Source organism: Ochotona curzoniae, unplaced genomic scaffold, assembly GCF_017591425.1.
Source record: "Ochotona curzoniae isolate NIBS_2020 unplaced genomic scaffold, NIBS_Ocur_1.0 scaffold_2587, whole genome shotgun sequence".
Lineage (NCBI taxonomy): Eukaryota > Metazoa > Chordata > Mammalia > Lagomorpha > Ochotonidae > Ochotona > Ochotona curzoniae.
In genome coordinates, this window is record NW_024467096.1 from 21,006,084 (window position 1) to 21,028,671 (window position 22,588).

General features: G+C 46.5%; 1 protein-coding gene across 1 annotated transcript in view; it reads left to right on the forward strand.

Moving 5' to 3' along the window:
* The window catches only part of GNB4 (G protein subunit beta 4), a 61,930-nt gene that overhangs the window by 12,692 nt on the left and 26,650 nt on the right, over window positions 1-22,588 (forward strand). Inside the window, exon 2 of the mRNA XM_041002600.1 lies at window positions 21,690-21,782. Within this exon, the coding sequence (XP_040858534.1) occupies window positions 21,726-21,782 (57 nt within the window). The 5' untranslated portion in view covers window positions 21,690-21,725. The remainder of the gene's footprint in view (window positions 1-21,689; window positions 21,783-22,588) is intronic.

Here is a 22,588-nt window from a genome sequence, read left to right on the forward strand (position 1 = left end):
GCTCCCTGTCTTGGTTCTTGTACTCACCTGCAAGGACTGTATCCCGACAGAGGAGTTTCCCAAGCTCCTCCATCAGGATCTCTCCCAATGCCAGATCTCGTGCACACCAGTGGATCCATGGGCCAGCCCTGCTTAGTCTACCTCCTGTCCCACAGGAACAGTGACCTTTCCTGACTGGCCCTTACCCTATCTGGTTCTTGTTGGGTGCTACAGTCCAGCCAAGCCTGGTCCGTACTGACACAGCTCATGCCATGGCTCAGCAGGGGCAGAGACCTAGCCAAGCCCATCCTATACCCACCCTGGTTCTCACGAGCACCAGATGGTGCTGGAGTCTAGCCCAGTCCAGTGCATCTCAGACCCAGCCCACACCCATGCCAAGGGACCGTGCAGCCCTCGCACTCACCAATGGGAGTTACATCCCAACCAGGGTGTTCCCTTTGCTTCCTCCAGGCCTGTTCTCATCCACAGATCTCATGCATGGCCTGTAGTTGCTCTAAACAGGCCTGGCATAGCCCCTCATCTATCTTAGTCTTTGCCTTTGGATGCTGTAGTCTGGCCTGACCTAGCCAACCCCTAGAACCAACTCTTGCTGGTGGGTGCTGCAGCCTGGCCCTGCTCATCTCTGGCTCATGTAAACCAGTAGGTGTGATACCTTAGCCTGGCATACCCTGCACTCTATTCTGGTTTTTGCGCTTGCCGGTGTGCTAAGATTTGCTCGGTCCTGCCCTGTTTGCTCCCTTCCAAAACCAACCCTGACACTTGCCAACGGATGGAGGTACTTTGCCCAGCTTGCCCGACCCCTAGGTTTGGACCACATGCTCAACAGTGGGAGCTAGGACTCCATAGGGGAGTTTCCCAGATTCTCCCACTTGGCCCACTCCCAGACCCAGATCTCATATATGCCAGTGGGTGTTGTGCCCTTGTCCGGCATAGTCTACCACTCCATCTTGACCTTTGTATGAGCTGGTGAATGTTGTGGGCCTGCCTGCCCCACAGCCCATTTTGGGATACACATGCAGGTGCTGCAGCTTGGACCTGCCCAGCTTATTCTCAGCCCCACTCCCTATGAGTGTTGGCGGGTTCCATGTTCACATGTAGCTCAGCACATCACTACCCCAACTCTTGAGCTACCCAGTGAGACTTGTATTTCCGTAGGGTTGGGCCCACTTATCCCCCACAGAATCCCCTGGACCTGGTTCTATCACATGCTGGTTAGTGTTATGACCCTGCCTAATGAGACTCTGGCTTAGGGATCCAGAATCAGTTTGTCCTATTAAGCAATCCAGAAATGGTAGACATGTGGCACAGACCTTGGGACACTCACCTCCCACATACGAGTGCCTGTGTCCCATACCTGCTGTAGGTTCCTGACTCCAGCTTCCTGACAGCATGGACCCTGCCAGGTGTCTGTGATGGCTCAAGTGGTCAGAGTCCTGCTACCCACAGAGGAGACCTGGAGCCAGTTCCAGGCCCAACCCAGTCCCAGGCCATTGAGACTGCTACGGAGTGAGCCAGTGATTGGAGCTAGTGCCTCTCAAGTGAGTGAGTAAATGTGAATTCTAAGAGGTGGAAACACTCAAGTTGTAAATGAGGCAGGCCAAGGATATGACTTGTGAATCAGAGATTTATAATTTACATTGCTAGTATTTGGTTTACCACATCTTAGAATATTTAAGCTAGAAGTTCTTGTCAGAGAAGATAATTTTAGGATGAAGTAAAATAAAATCTTTTTTTAAAGATTTATTTTTATTATTTTTTATTGGAAAGGCGGATATACAGAGAGGAGAGACAGAGAGGAAGATCTTCCGTCCAATAATTCACTCCCTAAGTGAGTCCAACGGCCGATCCTATGCCGATCCGAAGCCAGGAGCCTCCTCTGGGTCTCCCACGCGGGTGCAGGGTCCCAAAGCTTTGGGCTGTCCTCGACTGCCTTCCCGGGCCACGGGCAGGGAGCTGGAAGGGAAGCGGGGCTGCCGGGATTAGAACTGGCGCCCATATGGGATCCCAGGCGTGCAAGGTGAGGACCTTTAACCACTTGTGCCACCGCGCCGGGCCCAAAAATAAAATCTTATACTGTTTTACAAAGCTCACAGTTGTTAAATTTGAAATCTTTGGTACGTAGAGTTCACACTTGATTTTGGTATCATATTTAAAATTCATTCCCTTTCATAGCACTTTCACCCTAATACAACTGTTGCTGGTTATCTGTCTTTCTCAAGAGCTAGTGAACTTTTCTGATGGCTTAGGTTCCTGTGCCTCGCAAAGTAGGTTTAAATCTTTGTGGAGTAGATGCATGAATCACATGGTGATTAAGTTTGATCATAGGTTAGAATCGTGTTCTTATGTACTTCATGACAGTAGATAAAAGAAACAGGCATAGTACAATAATTTTTTTTTCTTTTGTAAGGCAGCATTAGAAAGAAAGAAGGAGAGACAGATTTTTCATCTTTTAGTTTACTCCCCAAATGGCCACAATGGTCAGAGCTGGGCCAGGCCAAAGCCAGGAGCCGGGAGCTTTGGCTTATTTTAAGACGTAGTAAGAATGTGAATAAGTTTTAATGTCTTCCTATTTTTTTCAAGGATTTAAATGTTCTATTTGACCAGGAAGACATGGTGCCTGTTGAGTTGTTCCTAGGAATTTCTTAATGCATGAGCACACATTCCTGAACTTGCCTCCAGTCATGGTTTTAGACTGCTTGGTAAGTAGAGTTGAGACCCGTGGTCGTCTGGTGGCATCACCTGCCCAGCTTGCTGAGATGCTCACAGCTGCGCCTACCCAGTTTCTGATTCTCTGGGCCTGGGAAGGGGCTTCTCCTTCGAATTTGTTGCTTCCTTTATTTGTAAAGATTTATTTATTATTATTGGAACAGCAAATTTAGTGGAAAGAGATCTTTCCACTAGTTCACTCCTCAACAAGTAGCTGCAACGGCTGGGAGCTAATCTGATGAGAAGGCAGGAGCCTGTTTCAAGTCTCCCACTTGGGTGCAGGGCCCCAAGGTTTTAAGTCTGTCCTTGACTGCTTTCCCAGGTCACAAGTAGGGAGTTGAATGGAAAGTGGAGCAGCCGGGATACGAACTGGTGCCCATATGGGGCCCTGGCACTTTCAGGGTGAGGATTTAGCCATTGAACCATCGTACCAGGTCCTCTCCTTTGAGTTCTAGTAAGTTCCTACATAGTCTGCTGCTTTTAAGAAACAAAAATTTATTATTGATTTTTTTTTAAAGTGAACTGCCCAAAGTAGAATATGAGTTTTTATTTAATTAATGTAGTTTTTTAAAAAAGATTTCTTGTATTTATTGGAAATGCATAGTGACGGGGAGGGAGCAAGGAAGAGAGAGAGACATATTGTATCACTGTTCATTTCCCAGATGGCTGCACCAGCCTGGGCTGGGCCAGGCTGAACTCAGGAGCCTGGAGCTATGTGCAGGTCTCCCACGTGGGTGGCAGAGACCTCTGCTGCCTCTTAGTGCACAGCAGCAGGAAGCCGGATTGGAAGCAGAGGTGCAGCTGAACCTGTGGCAGTCCTAGGTGGGATGCTGGTGTCCCGGGCTGTGGCTTAACGCCCTCGGAAGCAATACCTGCCCCCCAGAAACTGCTGATTTAGACTGGCTGGTGAAGTTTGCAGCTGCCAAACACGTTCTTCCCTGGCACACACTGGAAGGAAGGCTCAAATGCTGAAAGAAGCACCTCAAAGCACCCGGCTCCCCGAGGTGAGGAGCTGCCAGTGGGGTGTCGGGGAGGGGCTGTGATTATCAGGCGGCCCAGATACCTTAGGGAAGGCCGTTCAATTGATAGGACGTGTGGACTTTTGGCTGGCAATGATTTCATTTTCCTGTTTAAAAAAGAATAATTTACTTTAACGACAGTTGGAGGAGTGGGGAAGGCTTCACTTGCTGGTATGCTCCCCAAATGGTTGTAGCAGCTAGGACTGGACCAGACTGAAACCTGGATCTGAACGCCATCTGGTTCTCTGACCTGGGCGACAAGGGCCCAGGCTCGTAGGCAATCCTCTGCTGCCGCCTTAGGAGAATTAGCAGGAAGCTGGATCGAAATCAGAGCAGCTGGAATTCCACCCAATACTCCCGTGTAGGATGCCAACAGTGCAAGCTGTGGCTGTTAACCTGCTGTGCCACAGTGCCATCCCGTATTTTCCTTTTCTGTTTAGAACATTTTGTTATCGTATCTATCACACAACAGCTATGGCTAATATTGTGTAATGTTCGCGGTTGTTACTTCTTCAGTGTTTTCCTTGCAGGGCCAAATGAGCTCTGGTTAAGTTCCCAAGGACAACCCAAGTTCCCACACATAATTCTGAGGTAGTCGTTAGTGTCCCTGCTGTACAGACAAGATAATTGAGGCCCAGAGAAGAGAAACTGTTTCTAGGATCACACTGTAAGAGTCGTCACCTTCAGGTGTCATGAAGTTGTATGAACTTGGGTTAAGTTCATAACCTCCTTGTATTAAGTTTCCTCTTCTGGTGCTGGTGCAATGACATACCAAGCTAATCCTCCACCTGTGGTGCCAGCATCCCAGATGGTCAGTGGTTTGTAGCCTGCCTGGTCCACCTCTGATGTAAGCTCGCTGCTCATGGCCTAGGAAAGCAGTAGAGGACGACCCAAGTGTTTGGATCCCAGCAACCATGGGGGAGCCCAGAAGAAGGTCTGGCTTCTGACTTCAGATTGGCTCAGCTCTGGCCATTGTAGCCATTTGGGTAGTAAACCAGCAGATGGAGGACCTCTATCTGTTTTCCTTTTCTCTGTAAAATAAAAATACATCTTTTTAAAGAAATAATCTCTTTCATAGAACTAGAACAAGGGTGATTCTGTTGCCTACTTCCTAAGGTTGCTTGGAAATTTAGTTACATGTAATGCTCTATACAGTGTGCATGCACGTGAGAAGTGCTCAGTAAATCTTCTCTTTGCTGGCCAGCTTCTCCTTTTAAATTTAGAGGTGATTTTACTCCTGGGCACATCCTATGCATATCCTCCTGGTATGGATTAAAAATCAGTAATATTTTGTCCACAATTTGGACATCCGAGAAAACTAGTTCCCCTCTCCCAAATCCTTTAGCAGCAAAACTTGTGATCTGAGCACATTTGATGGCAGTGCAATTCACATCCATATGAAACTAAGTACCATCTTTTTTGTCTGCCAAGTATATCCCTGCTGCAGCAATGTCCCTTTCTGACTCTCTGAGGTGCTATCCTGGCATCCAGGTAGGATGTTGATGCTGTATGGAGTGAGTGCACTGAGAACTTCCAATACTGAAACACACTTGGCCCTAGATTGAGATGACAGATTGTAGGCCTTTGTGTGGATGGGACCTGAGCTTATTCATATGTGTCCTGAGTTTCTGGTATGTTCTGTAAGAATGAGTCTATCAGGCCATAACTGCTAGGGGAAGGGGCAGAGAATGTGGAGGGTGGTGCCTGCTGCTTGATTGCCTGGCACACAGTACAGACAGCCTGCAGTTCACAAGAGGTGGAACTCACTTACTTTGAGGATACTTAATGCTTAACATCATGCGTAAGCTGGTAGCAAAATCAAAACAGAATTTAATGCCTTATGCCACAGTTTCAGCTTGTTCAACATCTACTTTCTTGTGTCTGCTTGCTCCATGTAGCTCCAAGTTTGTGGTCAACTTCTTGAGAATATTTTATTCTTGGAGATATTTGTATATGGAATGCTTCGGGTGAAGGGGCATGTGTAGTTTTAAATTCTCAGTTGAGAAAGATCTATAAGCTTTAAATACCTGATTATTTATGGATTTTAAAGCTTATTTTTAAATATCTCTTTTTAATGAGAAAGACAGATTTATGGAAAGGACAGATAGAAAGAGCTAGTTCACAGATAATCTGCTAGTTCACTCTTCAAATGGCCACAGTGGTTGGAGCTGAGTTGACCCAAAGCTAGGATTGGCTTTTTTCTGGGTCTCTCATGCAGTTGCAGGATCCTGAGGCTTTGATTCATCCTCTGCTGCTTCCCCAGGTCACAAGCAGGTATTGGGAATTGGGGTATCTGGGACACTAACCAGTGCCCATGTGGGATCCTGGCACCTGGCAGGCAAAGGGTTAGCCACTTGAGCCATTGCACCAGGACTTACAGCTTATTTGTTCAAAGTACAAGAAATATAAACCTGAAAAGTGAAGAAAAATTCTAAAAAATTTAAAATTGACTTTACTGATGAATAGATATCGATTTTTACATTTGTTTAAGATGCCAGAAGAGAATGAGAGGGGTTAGAGTTCCTGTTTGCTGATTCACTCCCAAAATGCCCACAATGGTTGAGGAGCAGGGCTGACTGTGGGAGCCTGGAACTCAGTTCAGGCTTCACGTTGGGCAGGGTTCCCTGAGCTCTCCCTGCTGCCTCCCAGCATCTGCAGAGGAAGAGAGCTAAAAGCAGAGCCAGCAGCAGGTGACAAACCCTGGCACTACAATGTGGGGTGCTGGCAGCCCAATAGGAGTCCTCACCTCCAGGGCAAACACTTCCCTCTGATGAATAAACCTTTTTGTTTTTAAGATTTATTTAATCATTTATTTGAAACTCAGCATGCCAGAGATCAGAAGAAACACATACATACAATCTTCCATCCATCCATATAACTGCCTCAGAAGGCAGGAGCCAGGAGGTCCACCCAAGTCTCCCGTGTGGGTACAGGATCTCAAGCACTGGGCCATTATCCGCTATCTCCTGGGCGTGTAGGCAGGAAGCGGTATTAGAAGTGGAAGAACCATGACTTGGAGTGACAGCTGGACATTGGATTCAGGAGTTACATACTGTGGCAAACCTACATCACTGTACCCATTGCTGATGAAGTCAGGTTTACAGAGAGAAGGAGAGAGAGCAAGAGAAATCTTCCATCCACTGGTTCACTCCCCAAGAGGCTGCAATAGCCAGAGCCGAGCTGACCCGAAGCCAGGAGCCCAGCGTGGATACAGGATCCCAAAGCTTTGGACCATCCTCTGCTCTCCCAGGCCACAAACAGGGAGCTGGATGGGAAGTGGAACAGCTGGGATACAAAACTGCACCCATATGGGATCCCAGGCACATGCAAGGTGAGGATTTTAGCCACTAGGCTACCCCACACTGGGCCTGATGAATAGACTTTTAAAAAACAGAAGTTTAGATAGGAGGTCATGCGTATGGGGCACGGAGGAGACCCCAGAGTGGAGTGGGAGGTCAGGAGGAGGCTCGCATCCCAACCCTGAAGACTCCCAGATCCTCACCAAGCACCGCCAACATGGACACCAAGGACTACATCCCAACCGCTAGGGAGACCACAGGGCATAGGAGTGCCTTCAGAGGCTGAGAACTCTGAGGTCACCCATCCCCATCTGGAGCCTCCACAGGGGATGGAAGAAGTTCAAACTCTGCAGTGCAGAAACCAGTGCCATCGGAACGACGGCCAGGAGCCCTGAGCGATCTGCAGAAACAGAAGAATAATAAACTTCCTCTGGGAATAAGGAGGCGAGCTCTCTCTGGTCCTAGCCTGGCTCTGGCTCTAGGTCCCCACCCTCCCTCACAGTGACCATTAGGATCGCTCCAGTAACCCCTCAAAACAAACAAACAAATATACATACAAACAAAAAATCTAGAATGGACAGACAACAACATGGAAAGCTTAGAATCAGACAGGAAACGCCCAGCATGGACCCAAACAGGCCTCACTAGGTGGGACACAAAGATTAGTAATGCCTCACTAGGATATTGGGGATTTCTCTGCACACCCATCTTAAATTAAAAAAAAAAAAAATGTATTGTACCTAAACTGATAACTGTATGGAATCAGGTTGAATACAAACCAAAATTGAAATGTCTATGAAGAAGTCATAGGATGTAGTTAAGAAACCGCATCTTCCTATCAACATACTGTTAATCAGTGTCATGTCAATTGATGCCATGAGGTTGTAAATGGCTGTTGAGGTCATGTCAGGGCCTTTAATCGTTTGGGATGATGCTTAGCTGGATTTACCTTCAGACCAGAGATGGTCTCACCAAGAAATCGTTGAACCCACTAGGATAATAAGACACTGGACTTTATGCTTGATAAATATTTCCAATGAAAGAACCACAACTGAATTTGAACTGTGGTAATGCAACAAGGTGGAGAAATCCACCCTGGGGAGAGGGTTCGGGGAGGGGTGGGGGGAATCCCAGCGCCCATAACACTGTGTCACATAATGCAATACAATTAATAAAATTTATAAAAACCAGAAGTTGAGCCCGGCGCGGTGGCGCAGTGGTTAAGGTCCTCGCCTTGCACGCCCGGGATCCCATATGGGCGCCGGTTCTATCCTGGCAGCCCCGCTTCCCTTCCAGCTCTCTGCCTGTGGCCCAGGAAAGCAGTCGAGGATGGCCCAAAGCCTTGGGACCCTGCACCCCCGTGGGAGACCCGGAAGAGGCTCCTGGCTTCTGATCGGCATAGCATCGGCCCGTTGCGCTCACTTGGGGAGTGAATCATCGGATGGAAGATCTTCCTCTCTGTCTCTCCTCTCTGTATATCTGCCTTTCCAATAAAAATAAAATAAATCTTTAAAAAATAAATAAATAAAATAAAAAAAACCCAGAAGTTTAGAATTTAAAAATTACCATTTAAGGTATTTGATGTCTTATATTATCTTTCCTGATCATGAAAATTATTAGTCGCTAAGAAATAACTTGTGTTGCTTTGTCTTGCATGGATTGAAAGAGCTGTTCACTAACAGCAGAATAATTATGCAGACTACATAATGCTGGCCTTTACTGAAAGTTCTGCAGACATTTTAAGATGTAGAGTAAGAAGGCCATTGAATTATGCAACTGGATTTTTTCCCATTTTATCTTAGACCGAATTGGCTTAGATACAATGGCTCATTGGTATCTTTTGATATTTGTAACTGGTACAGCTGAACTTTCAGAAGGTAAGCAATGGGCTGCTTTCTGCCCAGTGTAACAATGCCTCCACTTTACTCGGAGAGCGTCATTTAAAACGTGTCCCAGGAATCAAGTATTCATGTGGAAAAAGAACTCAGTCAAGTTATGGTAATTGAAAATAAGATCACTGTGCTTTTTAATCAAAGTCTGTTAAACTGTCAGTTTAAAATTGCTTTAGTCAGCAGTTTCAGTACCAAAGATAGTGATAAACAATTCCAACACAACCTTGAGCAAAACTCACCATCAGTGAAATTCCTTAGCTATTCCAGTGTTTCTTGCTGATTTTTCTTTTTGGTAAAGGAAGGAATGGTTCATATATGAGAATATCTCATACTCCTATTTATCATTCCTTCCTCCTAAAAGTTTCTTTATTAGCTGATGGAAGATAGAACGCTGGCAGACTTAACGTAGATACCTAAGAAATGAATGGAATTTGTCCTACAAAGGGGCAAATGCAGGAGAACCAGTGTGGGGTCATGAAAGTCATAGGAATACATTTTAAAAAGATATCATCAGGGGATGCTGGACTGTCTGCCATTGTCGGTACCAGCAATGTCAGGACACACATAACAGACTGATGGACTTATGACTGCTTATGAAGTAAACTCTCCCATCTCCTCTCCCCGCTGCCCATCACCATCCATTGGCTGTATCAGCTAGAGTGGAGCGGATCCAAAGCCAGGAGCCTCTTCCAGACCTGCCTAGTGGGTACAGAGGCCTACAGTTCCAGGGTATCTTCTGCTGCTTTCCCAGGCCACAAGCTGGGAGCTGGATTGGAAGCAGAGCATCTGGGGCACAATCCAGCATCCTTGGGATATTGGTGTCAAAGGTAGAGACTCAGCCCGCTATGCCATTGTGCTGGCCCCACACAGGATACCCTTTAAGAAGAGCCAGAGGCCAGCATTGCGGCACGGTGGGTCAAGCTGCTACCTGTGACACCAGCATCTCATAGGAGCACAGTTCGAGTCTTGGCTGTCCCACTCCAGGCTGGCTCCCTGTCAATGTGTCTGGGAAAGCACCAGAAATGGTGCCAGTGCACAGGCCCCTGCCACCCATGTAGGAGACCAGGAGGAAGCTCTGTACTCCTGACTTTGGCCAGAGGCAGCCGATGGAAGATTGTCTCTTGCTCTATCTCTCCTCTCTGTAACTCTTGTTTTCAAACAAATCTTGAGAGAGAAGGAAGGGAAGAAAGAACAGAGTGAAAACAGTGAAGTGATGAAGAACCTAGGTTTCATGGATAGTTGGATTTAAACCCCAACTCTACCCTAAACTAGAGCAAGTTATTTAATGTAAGTCCGAAGAGTGCAAAAATTACCAATTATGTGTGTTCCTCCTAAATACTGTTCTATTTTTCCTATGCTTTAAGAAGAGGAAGGAATGAAGGAGTGACGGAAAAGGAAGAAAAAGGAAAGGAAGGAGGGAAGGAAAGGGGGAGGGGAAGGGAGGAGAGAGGACGGAGGGAAGAAGGGAAAGTTGCAGGGGCAGCATTGAGTACCATGGGTTAAGTGCTGCTTGGAATACCAGCATCCCATGTCAGAGCACCAGTACAAGTCCCAGCTACTGTGATTCTGATCCAGTGTGCAGCTACTGCTCCTGGGAAAAGCAACAGAAGGTGATCCGAGTGTGGAGGGTCCCTGCCATGCACCTGGGAGACCCAGGTGGAGTTGCGGGTTCAGCTGTCCCAGATATCTGGAGGAAGACCCTGCAAATGGCCAGTGTCTTTCTCTCGTTGTCATGCTGCCTGTCCAATCTTCAAAACGAAAAAAAAGTATTAAGCTATTTATTTGGTTTAGCTGTTTTGAATTGTGTATAAGTGATATTCTGCTAGCATGTGACTCCTGGGACTTACTATTTTTCTCCTTAATATCTTCACATTCATCCGTGTTGTATATAATAGTGTGCTCACAGCTTTGTAACAGTTCACTGATCACGCATGCCAGTTCTTGACTTTGTCAGTGGGCATGGTGTTCTCTCTAGTTTATTGTTGTAGAACACTTTACACTCTCCACTTGAGTTTGTATACAGTCTCTGAGGACTCGTACAGGTGCAACCAGAAGTGGAACTGAACTGTCAGGTTGAAGAATAATGCATATCTAGGCCCCGGCACGATGGACCAGTGGCTAAATCCTCGCCCAGCACATGCCAGGATCCTGTATGTGTACCAGTTCATGTCCCAGGCGCTCTGCTTCCCATCCAGCTACCTGCTTGTGGCCTGGGAAAGCAGTCAAGGATGGTCCAAAGCTTTGGGATCTTTTATCCATGTGAGAGACCTGGAGGAAGCTCCTGGCACCTGGTTTCGGATCAGCTCATCTCTGACTGTTGAGGCCCCTTAGGGAGTGAACCAGTGGATGGAAGATCTGTCTGTTCTTTTCTGTAAACCTGCATGTCTAATAAAAATAAGTACATTTTTAAAAAAGAAAGATAATACATATCATTACTTTTGTTACATGATACCAAATTGTTTTCTAAGGGATTATCTTGGTAGAGTGTGAGTTGACATTTTCCGAAAACCTTGTTAAACTTTGAAATTTGAGAAAAAAATAAATGTAATCACTAATATATGTGAAATGGTATCCTGGCTTAAAGTTTGAAAATTATTTATTCTTATTTGAGTGGCAGAGATATAGAGGAAGTTCTGCCAGCCTCTGGCTCATTCCATAAAGTCGCAATAACCATGGCTGAGTCTGGCTGAAGCCAGGAGCCTGGAACTCAGGGTCTCCACATGAGTGGCAGGGGTCAAGCACTTGCTCTTGCTCTCCCTGGGCTCATTAGCAGTCAGCTAGATCAGAAGAGAAGCCACCAGGACATGAGCTGGGGCTGGTGTGGGATGTTGGGGGCTGGTGTGGGATGTTGGTATTGCAAGCAGCAGCTGCGCTCCTCGTGTCATTCAGGCTGCCTTAGTATCCAGAGACTCGGTGTCTTATTTGCATATTGTCCTCTGCTGTTTTCCTGCTTTTGTTTACCAATTCATATCTTTGTATGTTTTCCTATTGAATTGGTAGTCTTTTCTGTTACTAATCTAAAGGAATCGTTTTCTTTTTTAATTTTTTTAAGACTTTTTTTAAAATTAGAAAGATATACAAAAAGGAGAAACAAGAAGATCCTCCATCCGCTGATTCACTCCCCAAGTGGCCACAACAGCCGGTGCTGAACCAATCTAAAGCCAGGAGCCAGGAACTTCCTCCAGGTCTCCCACGTGGGTGTAGGATCCCAAGGCTTTGGGCCGTCCTCGACTACTTTCCCAGGCCACAAGCAGGGAGCTGGATGACAAATGGGACTGCTGGGATATGAACCAGCTTGTATATGCCATCCCAGCGCTTGTCAGGGGAGAACTTTAGCCAGAGGCCACCATGCTGGGCCCAGGAATCATTTTCAAAATTCTTGTTCTAAGGTGTTACTTGAATTTTCAACTTGCTGCTATCCTCTCAAGGCTGACTAGGTGTTTGCTTTTCCGCCGTGGTTGATTCTGCATTAGTTTCTTTTTGGTTTGCCTTCCGATTCTTTGTTTCTCTGTGGAGTAGAGGAGAAAGTATTCTTGTGGATAGGTGTGCTTACGTAGCCCCAGCTGCTGGCACCAGCAGTCACCCTTTTGTTAGTCTTCTCATGCTGATATTTAGGGATTGTTGTTAAAAATCAGCAACAGCACATGCTTGTGCGTGGCGGGCTGTGGGCCAGGGTGCTGGGGAAGGAAGCTTCAGTGAGCCTTTGAGCTGTTGGCCTTTAAAGAGATTCTCTTCCATATGCCAGAAACAAAGGAAACGCCTGATTGCCCGCGTCTTTAGCGTTGCAGCCCTCTGATCAGATCTGTGGCCTTGAGGAAGTCCCGCTCGATTTTCTGTTTTACACATGACACATGTAGATGGAACAGATTTCTGTCTAGAGTCACTTCCTTTTTTTTCCCCTCTATGATTCGGAGGAGGGCTGATAAGAGATCGCTTTTTGATTTCCGTTCCTAGATTGGAGATTGTCCTGAGCTTGGAGCAGGAAGGCTTGGGGTTCATTTACATTGCTGTTGGCCTAAGAGGTGGGGACCACTTGTCATCTCCAGCAGAGGTGACTGTCTTCCTTCCCCCAACTTGCCTTTCCCCGCCTCCGTGGGTTTTCAGGGTTTTAGGCAGTAGTTGGCTGCTCTCCTCCTTACTGTCCCTTGTGAAACTGTTGTGTCAAATAAGTGCAGGCTGAGGAGTTAGGCTTTGCTGTCAGCTGTCACGGTCCGTGCCACGGAGGACTTTGTTTCTCTGGATTTGAACCTGCTGGAGGTGGACTCACCTATCATCTGCGAGGGACTGGTATTGCATTGTTGTGTAACCAATCCCCTCATAGCCCTTCAAAAGAATCTGGGGCTCACTCTCTTGTACCTGGTCGGGTGCTTCCTTTGCTCTGGCCATATCCAGGACAGGTAATCTCCTGAGCATGGTCCCTGTGTACTGCTTAAATGGGACAATGGATATAGCAATGTTGTTTCCGGTTTGTGTGCTGTCAGGAGTTCCAGGAGAGGTGAGGCCTAGCAGTAGTGGAATGTGGGCAGAGAAGCCAGGGAAAGGTGAGTGTCTGCAGCTTTGTGTGTCCAGGTTACTCATTGCATGTCCCTTAGGATAACTTCTATTGTTGGGGAAGCTGGGACATAGGTCTTCAGCTTAATGGATGGACTTGAGGGTAATGACCATTTGTTACTCTGGGGATTATGATTGGTTGGATTGCCATATGGACTTGTGATTTGCTATTCTCGTGTGCTCTATTATCACCAAGCATAGGTAATAAAGACTCCTTAATAAACCTTAGACATGTCTGGTGTGATCTCGCTCGCACCCTACAATGGCAACACAGTGCATTCCATACTAGTTGTTCATTATTTGTATTTTTCCACTAACATGTTTGAAGATTTTTCATATATACTATTTCAAGGTGTTTTGTTGTTGTTGTTTGTTTTTGCACCAAAATAAACCTACGCTCTTGTCCTGCCTTTTCTAGCAACACAACATCTTTCGTAGACACAACGTCTGTTTACTGCTAACCCACTTTGGAACCTCATCTTGAAGCACAAAGCAAAGAGACTGAATCGCTTTAGCTTTCACCTGGGGGGTGGGTCTTGGCCCACACTGTCCTTGGCTGACTCCTGGCTTGCCTGGGAGTGGTTTACCATTGGTTTCTGCAAATTCATGTTTAATCGGTGCTCTCAGGAGTCCTGACACTGATGAATGGGCAGGAAAGATCAATGCGGGAATCCTGTGTATTCAAAGTGTTCTCTCTCCCAAGTGCCAAAGCTATTTTTTAAGTGACGAGTTAGCTCCTCTTTTTAGCAGCACAAAAGAAAGAAGGGGGACAGGCAGCTTGACATTTCTTTTCAGACATTCAGAGAAAGTTGGCATTTATCTGCTGCAAGCAGTCCAAGGGTTCTGATTTTGCAGCTGACGGCTCTGACTGCCCTGTGCCTTGTAACTGCCCGTTGCTCCCAGGCCTGCTAAACCTAACTGAAGTCTGTTGCCAGGAATGAGGTCTCAGAATTCAGAATCCACATGAGGGGAAATGGGGTCATGTACAGGCAACTCTCTTGAAAGGTCTTTAATTATTCAAGGGAGAAAAAGGACTGTGGTATTAGTGAATTGTGACATCAAGCATTTCTCTATTTTCTCCTCAAAGGGGAGACTTGAGCGTGTTTAACCACTGATGCGGAAACTCCACAGGTCGTTTAGTGGGTGAAAGTGGGGTAGGGTTTAACTTTATAGTTGTCAGTTTCAGCTGCTGCTACCTGAACATATTGACCCATGTTATCGTCAGTAAAAGGCATTCAAACAGATGTGAGGTTTGTTGTACTGCACTAAGATATGAAGTTGGATCCCATCACCTGGAAGGATATTTGCCAGTATGGGTAGATGAGACCTTAGTAGAGTCAGGTCTGTGGATCAAACATGCTTCCAGGCTACAGGCTGTCTGGGAGATGAAATAGACAAGGTGAGCAGGACCAGGAGGAAGCCAGGAGAATGAGGGGTCCCCTCTGGGACAGGTGGCCCAGTCTCCGCATAAATTAACAAGGAAAAAAATTTGGAGAGGCTTAGCAGACCTGATCAAGTGTATCATGTAGTCCTTAATTGTATCTTGATTTGCACAAATCAAATATACAGAAAGACACTGGTGGACCAGTTAGGGAAGTTTGAAAATGAATTGAGTAATCAATACTTACTGTTTTGGCAGCTATGATCATGAAATTGTGGTTTGGTAGAAAAATGTCCTGGTAGTTTTAGGAATGTATGAGAAAATTTTCAAAAAGTTTATGGATAGGGCTGGCACAGTGGCAAACAGGCTAATCCTCTGCCTGCAATGCTGGCTGCTCCACTTCTGATCCAACTCCCTGCTTATGGCCTGGGAAAGCAACTGAGGATGGCTCAAGTCCTTGGTCCCTGCACCCACATAGGAGCTTCACATCAGCTCAGCTCTGGCCCTTGTGGCTGTCTGGGAAGTGAACCAGCAAATGGAAAATCCATCTCTCTTTCTCTCTCTCTCTCTCTCTCAATTTAAATCATTTTAAAATAATTATACATTCTTCATTAACTTTTTAAAAAAAGAAACAATGCACGGGTTTCAAAATTTCTTTGATCCAAAGTAAACTTAACCTTTTAATTGATTTTCTTCTTTTTTTTTAATGACACTTAATATTTAACTTAAAAGGCAGAGGGAGAGACCTTCATCTATTGACTTATTCTCCAAAGGGCTGCAAAAGCTGGGCTAGACCAGGCTGAAGCCAGGAGTGGAGGTGTTACTTGGGTGTCCCATGTCGGTGATGGCTCAATGACCTGGACCAGCTTCTGCTGCTTTCCCAGGCATATGATCAGCAAGCTGGGATCAGAAGTGGAGCAGCCAGGACTGGAACTAGTGGTTCCCATATAGAAAGCTAGCATTGCAGGCAGTACTTTAACTCTAACTCATGCCACAATGCCAGCCCCTAACTAATTTTCTGAAATATTTCAAGTACCCTTGTGTATTGAAGTATTTAGTAGGAAAATGTTTTGATATATGCAATTGACTTTAAAGTACTTACCAAAGACAAAAATAATTGAAGAAAATACAGCAAAAACTTAATATTTTATACATTACATGATGCATAATATAGATCTTTAATATGCTGATTTTTCTACCTTTGTACTAAAAAAAAAATTCCCAATAAAAAAGACTAAAGCAATGTAGGAAAAAAGGGGAAACAGATTGAATATCCTATAATATTATAAGATTCCTGAAAAGGTAGGAGTTTAAAAAACTGGCAAAGAAATTGATCCAATTTTCAAAAAGGTCAGTTCAGTTACTGGCCTACTCAGCAAGGTGGCAGCAGTGCTCTGGCTCCCTGGCACATTGCTTCCCTCAACAGTGCCCTATCAACCAGGGGGTGGCCTTGCAAGGGAACTGCTTGTGTCTGGGTTTGCCATTTGTATTCACCGTACCTCCATCCTGTTGGGCACTCAGCCTGGCAAATCTCCTTTAGTTTATGCAGATCTTTGTGTCAAGTAACTGCTGAAGACAGCTTTTGCTTTATGTATGTGGCTGTGTGACGGGACTGTTGTAGGTGAGTGGCAGGTGGCTTTGAATGTGCTTAAAAGTTTTGAAACAGGTGGGCCTCCTTGATACTCCTTTTCAGCATATGAGCAACTCAATAGGAGGAGCTTAAACTAATCTTGGTTTCCCAGGATTTTATTTTGGCACCCAGAAAATAGGCATCAGAATCTGTAGGATTTTGGTTCCAAGATAGCACATGCATGGTCCAATGTGGGCAAAGGTTGTGACACAAGATTTTGCATATTGTTTGGCAGAAGGAAAAAAAGATGTAGGAAAGAAATAGAGAAAGTTTTGATTAGTAGGTTGATAGAGCACAGTGTTAAATTGGAAGGGAAATGTTCAAATGATTCCAGTTCTTCTCAGTTATAGTTACGTGCCGTACCAGTCATTTCCACTGGATTTCTTTTATTATTATTATTGTTATTTTACTTCTTTTTATCATTATCATTTTATGATACAGTTCATTGGCCCTGGGATTTCCCTTACGCCCAATCCCCTCCCCTCTCACGGAGTTCCCCTATATCCTTACTGTAGTACAGTTCTTCATACACAGTCTCGTGTCCATCGTTGTGGCGTGGACAGTGGCAGAGAGTCCAGCATCCTATTGTCAAGACAGAGTAACCAGTTTCATTGGGAGTCCATTTTTGTCTGAAGTAGACATGCATACTGCATTGTATCTTCACATCTGGATATGGTAGTCTCTATTACACAGTTACTATACATCCCCTTAAATGAAAAGCTGCAAAACAAAATCAACAACAGGAAGAAAAAATAAAAAAGAAATTAACAACACCATGAATTTGACAAAATAATTTTAAGCTTATTTCTGAAAGAGTTAGTGTATTTTTTTTTGCCATAATCTATGTGACTGGAAGATAGGTGCTAGAAATGAATTAATTCTTTCTTGGGGCATTTGGAGTTAAGGCAGTCATTTGAGGCTAGAACTGTAAACCAAGGAGGTATGAACTGGGATCTAATGATTGGAGAAGCAGAGAAGATCGTTCCTTGGAAAGAGGAAAACAGCAAATGCGAAGAGACTGAGATATGGAAGAGATGCCAGGGGAGTCTGGTGGCTTCCTGTCCGAAGGTAGTGCTGTTACTGTCTTTGGCTCTGTTTTATCCTAGCCTTAGAATGAATCCTCCTGGGCCCAGTGCAGTAGCCTAGCAGTTGAAGTCCTCACCTTGACCGCGCCAGGATCCAATATGGGCACCAGTTATAATCCCGGTAGCTCCACTTCCCATCCAGCTCCCTGCCTGTGGCCTGGGAAAGCAGTCGAAGACAGCCCAAAGCCTTGGGACCCTGCACCCATGTGGGAGACCCAGACGAGGCTCCTGGCTTCAGATTGGCGCAACTGCAGCCGTTGCGGCTGCTTGGGGAGTGAACCATCAGACACAACATCTTCCTCTCTGTCTCTCCTCCTCTGTATATCTGCCTTCCCAATAAAAATAAAATACATCTTTAAAAAAATTGAATCCTCCTTTATTTGTCAGCCTATTATAAGCTAGTTTATTTGCTGGAAACCAAAGCGTTTTAGATGCTCGTAATATAGCAAAGGATAAAGCAAGCCAAGACCCTGCCTCTAGGACCTTCAGTATTACCAGGAGAAAAAAATCAGCTGCAAAAAAGTCAATATAAGCTCGATCATATTGAGTCTTACTGTGAAAAATGAGGCAGGTGGGAGGGACCTAGAGGGTAGAGTGGTTGGGTGCATTTGTGTTGGCAGTGATGGGTTTTCTGTGAAGGCAGCAGCTGAACAGGTGTACGGGAGCCAGCAGTGATGGCCCAGGTGGGGCAGGTGTTAAAGACATTGTGTTCAAGGAACATCCAGGAGGCTTTCAGACAGCTGGGGCAGGGTGAATGAGAGAGGGAAATGAAGTCAGATACACAAGGTGGGGTCTCCCTTCTGCCCACCGAGTGTGTGTCTGTGTCTAAGAGATAGCGGTTGCATCCGTGGTCAAGATGGAGAGCTTAGTTGGCTGAGGACTGTGAGCATGAGTGGTGCTTACTGCAAGGGCTCACTGGTTGCTGTGGTTAGACTAGACGGAGAGTGGGCAAAGACAGCAGAATGGAGGCCAGATGAGAGATGATGGTGGCATGGACCGAGCAGTGAAAGTAGGTCACAATCATATCTTTTTTAAAAAAAGATTGATTCATTTTTATTCAAAAGGCAGATTCACAGGAGGAGAGGCAGAGAGAGAAAGATCTTCCATCTGCTGATTCACTCTCTAAATGGCTGCAGTGGCGGAAGCTTCCTCTGGATCTTCCACATGGGTGCAGGGGCCAAGGGACTTGAGGCATCCTTCTCTGCTTTCCCAGGCCACAAACACAAAGCTGGATAAGAAGTGAGACAGTTGGGGCTCCAGCCAGCACCCGTAAGGGATGCCAGTGCTTGCAGTTGGAGGATTAGTATGCTGTGTCACCATGCTAGCACCAGTCAGAAATTTTTTTTTAAATAATTGACATGATTTCCAGTAAATAAGATGGGGAAAGATATGAAATGCAAGTTAAAGGTGATAGCCAGGAGCTGGCATTATGGCGTAGCAGGTAAAACTGCTGCCTGTGACACCAGCATCCCATATGTGTGCCAGTTTGCCTCCATAGCCCTGACTAGGCCACTTCTTACCCAGTTCCCTCTAACGGAGGGGTAAAAGCAGACCACTGCCACCCACATGGGAGACCTGGAGAAAACTCCTGGCTCCCAGCTTTAGACTGAGCCAGTTCTTGACCTTGAGGTCACTGGCGGGAATGAACCAGCAGATGGAGGGTCTCTGTAACCCTTCCTCCCTCCCTCATTCTGCCTCTTAAAAAAAAAAAAACAAGCAAGCAAAACAGATTTTTTAACAAACAATTGCAAGGAGAGATTGTCATGTACTGAATAAGGAGGGGTTGGCGTGGGGCAGGGACAGGTTGGAAGCAGTCAGTGGGTCACGCTGTTTCTGCTCCCCAGATGGGGTGCCTGCCAGTGCCCTGGGAACTGCTGCCAAGTGTCCCTTCCCGATTCCCCGCCAGTCGACCTGGAATGCTGTGACTCCGGATTTCTCTTCTGTCTTCTCGCTGCCACCCTCCACAGAACCTTTCAGAATAATCCAGGTCTCCGTTTACTAAATAAATAACTTAAAGCTCTAGTCATAATTGCTATCTCACTTTGAGTTTCAGAATGACCCAAAAGGAATTAGCATTTCACTATTACTAAAGGTAGATTAAACCCAGGCAGGTGTTACACTACTGGGAGAAAAGCAGCCATAGCCTTTCGATAATGCCAAATTTATGATAACTGTACCAGTGTGCCAGCATAGTTGCGTATTCTAATTCTTTTAAAAGATACATGGGGAAGATGACAAACACTGGCCTGGGACATGCCACCCCGGTCCCCTAGGGCAGGGACACTGCAGATTGCCCAAGGAAGGGGCCTTGGAATGGGAGCAGCTGAGGGCATGTTTGACAGGGAAGAAATTACTTCTGGGGTCTTCCATGGATTGGGCCACTGCCCTTGCAGGAATACAAGAGAGCTGAGATGAGGTGGTGTCGAGGAGTGGAGCCAGAGGGCATGTCTGAGTCAGGCCAAGGCTTCCTCCCAGGTGGGAGACTTGGGGTGGGCTAAATAGCATGGCTTACTGCACACTGATACTTGGAAAAGCTGGGGCTGGGTGCATGCCTGGCTGGGTTAGGGCACAGTACCTGCCTGCGAGTGTTAGAGCAGGAGGTGGCTGACATCACGCTGCACCACAGCACCCACCAGAACATGAGAGAACCAGATCTAGGAGCAGATTCTGTAACGGACTTAGGGCTTGCCTCTGAGGGACTGCAGCACTCGCTGGTTTGTGTGACAGCTAGGAGTGGTGACAGGCTGGACCCCAGGACTTACCTGACATGCTAGGGAGCTGAGCCTGCGAGGAAGCTGGGCTAGGCCACAGCAGCATCTGCTGGCACATGCAAAGGGATTGAGGGAAGACTGTGCCCAGCAGGGCTGCAGCATCTGCCAGCATGTGTGATACCTAGGGATGGGGCATGCCTGGTAGGGGACTTGGGGAACTCTCCTGCTAGGCTGCAGCCCATGCTGCGGAACACAAGAACTGGGAATGGACCATTCCTATCAGGGCCGAGGCACCCGCCAGCATGCATGATACAGCTCATGCTGGGAAGCACAAGAACCGGGACTGGGGATAGACCAGGCCAAGAAGAGCCGCAGCACTGGTCAGCATCTGTGTGGAGGCTGGGCCAGGCCAGGCCGTAGTAGATGCTGGCATGCATGACACCCAGAACAGAGTGAGCCATACGCAGTTTATGAAGAGAGCTGGTTGTGGTGCAGGCCAGACCAGGCTAGGCCACAGCGCATGCTGCCACACACACAAACTGGGATTGGGGGTGGGCCTGGTGGGGATTTTGAGGAGTCACCCCAACTAGGCTGTGATAATCACTGGTGTGTGTGTGTGAAGACTAGGCCTGTTGCAGGCTGAGCTAGGCTATGCCAAAGCAGCATCAGTTCTCATGAGAGGTGGGATTGGAGGCAAGCTGTCCAAGCAGCTGCATCCACCACTGTATGCATTGGCTGGTACAGGTGACAGACCATACCTGACCTGTGCTGGCTGGTGCACATAAGAGTCAAGTCTGAGGTCACCTTGGGTGAATTCTTGAGGAATTCCTTAACTCGATCAGTGGACTCAAACACCAGCCACAGGGAAAACCACAATCTATGTGGTCAGACCTTGGAGTGCATGCATCAGGCTGGGCTCCTCAGTTGCCGATGCCTGTACAGTAGACAGCATGCTCAGATGTACACAGGGGACATGCTAGCCAACTCATCTAGGCCAGTCGAGGACATCAAGTGCCTCGTCAGAGGATAGAAAGAAGAACAGGATGGACCACTCTCCTGGCCAAGATTTGCCACATGTTCTTAGGCCTGGGGATGCACTAAGGTAGACCTGATCAGTCAGTAGACCTTGGGAAGATTTTCTCAGCCTGCATACAATGAAGCTGACAGCATTTCAGAACTACCAAAATCACTCAATTAACATCCTCAGAATGCTCTTCCCCACATTGGGGTCTCTAAGGCGCATCAAAGGACTGTCCCCGTCCCTCAGTGCTGATAGACTTTGACGGCAAGGAGTGGCTCCCTATACTCTCTCTCCTTCCCCTTTCAAAAAAAATGGGAACATTAAAAGGAAAATTAAATTTTAATAGGTAAATAGAAGATTGAATCAAACCTAATCTCCCTCTGTCTTGTCTCAGTTTTATTTGGTAGTGGCTGAAGTAACAGGTTGGAAGATGAGTGAATTGGAGCAGTTGAGGCAGGAGGCAGAACAGCTGCGCAATCAGATCCAGGTAAGACTGTTTCCATTTTGCAATGTTTACACTTGTATTTACTATCAGCCATGTACAACATTTGCTCATTAGTTTGTCAATGTGCATATAAAATCCTTTCTAGGGCCAGCCAAGATTTATGTGTTTTTAACATGCTTCTATATAACTCTCCCAAACTCATTCCTACCCCATTCCTGTGTGGATGAAGGGCTCTTGTGTTCCTGCAAAGTCAGGAGTCTCTCTCTGACTGCAGCTGTGAGACAGACTCTTTCCCTCCTCACTGCCCCAGAACCCTAGATTTCGGGTGCAATATTACCAGGCAGTCACACTAGGAACTTATGAATCTCTAGAATGTTTGATTACAGAAACATTGAAACTATTAGTGACAAAATCAAGACACTCTGACATCTTTTGCCTTTGGAAATCAAAACAGTAATGAGGATGAGCTACAGCTCTAGCAGAATGGAGTTGTGTAGAACTTCACACCATAATAGGATGGGGAAGAGCTGCCAAGTGCACTGATGCAACAGCCTGCGAGAAGGTGCTGGGGAAGCGGCCTGCAGCTGTAAATCTCATGCAGAGTAGAGAGCATTGTGGAAGGGCCAGTGCAGGCAGCCCTTCCCTGCCACCACGGAGCAGAAGCTTCCTCGGGCTCTGCTGGTACTGAGGACTGCTAAGGAAGGCAGGTGCTGAGAGTGACATGACAAAGACATTCCATCTGGGAGGAGCTTCTGAGTGAGCAGGTTTAAGGCAGACTGGTGATGGCAGCCTGGCAGCTGTCTGCTTCGTACTCAGAGAAGCGAAAGCTAAAATAGGGAGCTGGGCAC